General features: G+C 48.1%; 1 protein-coding gene across 1 annotated transcript in view; it reads left to right on the top strand.

The window, feature by feature from the left end:
* Nucleotides 1–2,045, top strand: part of LOC106821177 — a 4,755-nt gene extending 2,710 nt beyond the window's left edge. The window contains exons 5-7 of the mRNA XM_014825870.1: nucleotides 551–771; nucleotides 1,082–1,229; nucleotides 1,513–2,045. Of these exons, the coding sequence (XP_014681356.1) occupies nucleotides 551–771; nucleotides 1,082–1,229; nucleotides 1,513–1,647 (504 nt within the window). The 3' untranslated portion in view covers nucleotides 1,648–2,045. The remainder of the gene's footprint in view (nucleotides 1–550; nucleotides 772–1,081; nucleotides 1,230–1,512) is intronic.
* Nucleotides 2,046–2,547: the final 502 nt, after the last annotated feature.

Here is a 2,547-nt window from a genome sequence, read left to right as displayed (position 1 = left end):
TTGGGCCAACGTTGGCAGTATGACGTTGGGCCAACGTTGGCAATATGACGTTGGGCCAACGTTGGCCCAACGATGGCCCAACGTTGGGCCAACGTCGGCTTCCAACGTTGGGCCAACGTCCACCCAACGAGCAAAAATCCGTTGGGCCAACGTTGGCAGCCAACGTTGGCCCAACGTTGGCATGGGCTGAAGACAGCCGTTGGGCCAACGTTGGCCCAACGTCAGCATGTTATCTGGGTTAGATACAACAGTACAACAGTACCAGATTGTGAAAAAAATTCCTGCCTGGCATGAGTGACAGGGAGCTCTAGCCAACTGTCATTGTCGGAAGACGTTTTAAAAGACAATGCTTGGCAATGAAGTGTGCTACAAAATCGATAATTTGGCATGAACGTGTGAAAGTCCCCATACAAACTGTTCTAGCTTAATCGATCTAACACCAATATCCAAGAGAGGCATATGGTTCCCCCTCTCAGACGAGCAGGTCTAGCTGTTACTTGCACTGTCTACAGTTTCGGAACTCGAGCCTAACGCTACGTATTGTGTGCAGGAGCGAGCCAAGTGGGAGAGACCCCATGGCACGATGGAACTGTTCACCACTAGTCAAGCGTCTTACCGGGATAACGCCAGCGCAGCGAACGTCACACCAGTGCGTCCCTACAGCCACACGACCCTGCCCAATGCAGCCGGCTGGCCGGACCAACAAGAATACGTGAGGCAGCGGCCCAAGACAGTGAGACTCCAGGGCAGCGTAACGCCATCTACTGGCCAGTAAGCAAAACAGTCGACTATCACTAGTGAACCGGGCACATTTTTTTACTCATGTCTGAATCGTTGAAAAGTATGCCTAATTGAGAAACGGAGCTAATTCTGTGTACTGCGTGCTCGCATCCGTGTGATTAAATGCGTAATTTGTATGGTGCAATATATAACCTTTATATATTGCTCAAGGAATGCGTGGTTTTGTGACCGATGCTTTCCTCTTTTATCTAGTAGTTGCATGAAGGGACGATCTCTCTGCGAATTCCTCTTTGTGATTCTACTAGTTTTAGTCATGAAATCATCGTCGTTTTCTCTTCAGGTTCGATGCACTGTCAACAACTCGCAGTGATTTTAAGCAGTACCCGACACAGGAATCGAGAAGTAACCGGCCAACTGCGGCGCCGTACCAGATCATCGCACCATTCGACACTACACCACCACACATCAAACTGTCCGTCCCAAAACCCGTGAGTTGACGTCGTACTCCTACTAGTTGTTAAAGCCACGAACCTATGTACATACTAACCTATTCATCCTCGTGTGTAGCACAATAATGGCATATAAGGAATGTAGTATTACTTTACGATAAAACTAATTAACTAATTAACTAATTAGCTAATTAACCCATCAGCAACGGTTTCGGTAGGTTAGCTGCATGGAGTTACCGTACAATAAGATTGCTCAGACGCTTTCACACGATCCGATGAACAGTTTGCAGACTGAGCGTGTACTTTGACATCTCATCTTCAGCCTTGTCCCGCGGCATTGCTCGACACTCCCAAGAGTGGCTACGTGTTCCAAGTGCAGCTGCCGACCGGACACAAGCTTTATGAACAGCAGGAACGGCAGACGCTCCGAAATCACACGATCACCGCCCACTCGTAGCGTTCGAAGCATCCGACGATGATGTCATTAAAGCGGGGGACACACCATGCGAATTTATTCGCACATCCGCAGCGATTGTAAAATTGCAGCGAAATTTGCATGGTGTGTCTGCTCAAGCGCGGGCGAATTTCGCTGCGAATCTCATCCGCACTGAAATTTGCGGCGATCAAACATGTTTGATATTTTTGCTGCGGACGTGCGGACGTGCGAATATAGACTGGTACCCGTCCCTTCTCACAAGCTCGATATAGGCCTATATCGAGCTTGTGAGAAGGGATGGGTAAAAATGGATAAAAAATTCTTTTCTAGTGCGAATAATGGCCGATTGTTATAATGCAGCGAATCATTGATCAGTATGCTAATCACGTGACCACATGACTGTTGGAGCCATGGTGGAGCCGTGTGGCACCAGTAGATCGCGTGTAGTGTGTACGCTGCGGACGTGCGAATAAATTCGCATGGTGTGTCTGCTCAATTCTCGCATGCGGGTGCGAATATTTTCGCCGCGATTTTCGCTGCGGATATGATCGTTGCGGACGTGCGAATAAATTCGCATGGTGTGTCTGCTCAATTCTCGCATGCGGGTGCGAATATTTTCGCCGCGATTTTCGCTGCGGATATGATCGTTGCGGACGTGCGAATAAATTCGCATGGTGTGTCCCAGGCTTTACACACGGCTAGGTTTCGTGCGTTATGCATGTGAGAACGTCAGAGGAACTTATTATATTACATGTAATTGTAGCCAGCGTTGGCAGTTAATGGGATGTGCGTGAATGCATCTCACGTACAGTGAATTCTAGATGGGATTCTGGGGATGTTCTGATATTATATGGATACACCATCTTGTTTTGCACACCATTTCCACGATGCAAGCTAATCTCGTGTATCATTACATTGTTT

This window comes from Priapulus caudatus, unplaced genomic scaffold (genome assembly GCF_000485595.1).
Source record: "Priapulus caudatus unplaced genomic scaffold, Priapulus_caudatus-5.0.1 Scaffold62, whole genome shotgun sequence".
In the NCBI taxonomy this organism is placed as follows: Eukaryota; Metazoa; Priapulida; class Priapulimorpha; order Priapulimorphida; family Priapulidae; genus Priapulus; species Priapulus caudatus.
The sequence above is the reverse complement of the archived record's forward strand: the minus strand, read 5'-3'. Positions and strand labels throughout refer to the sequence as shown.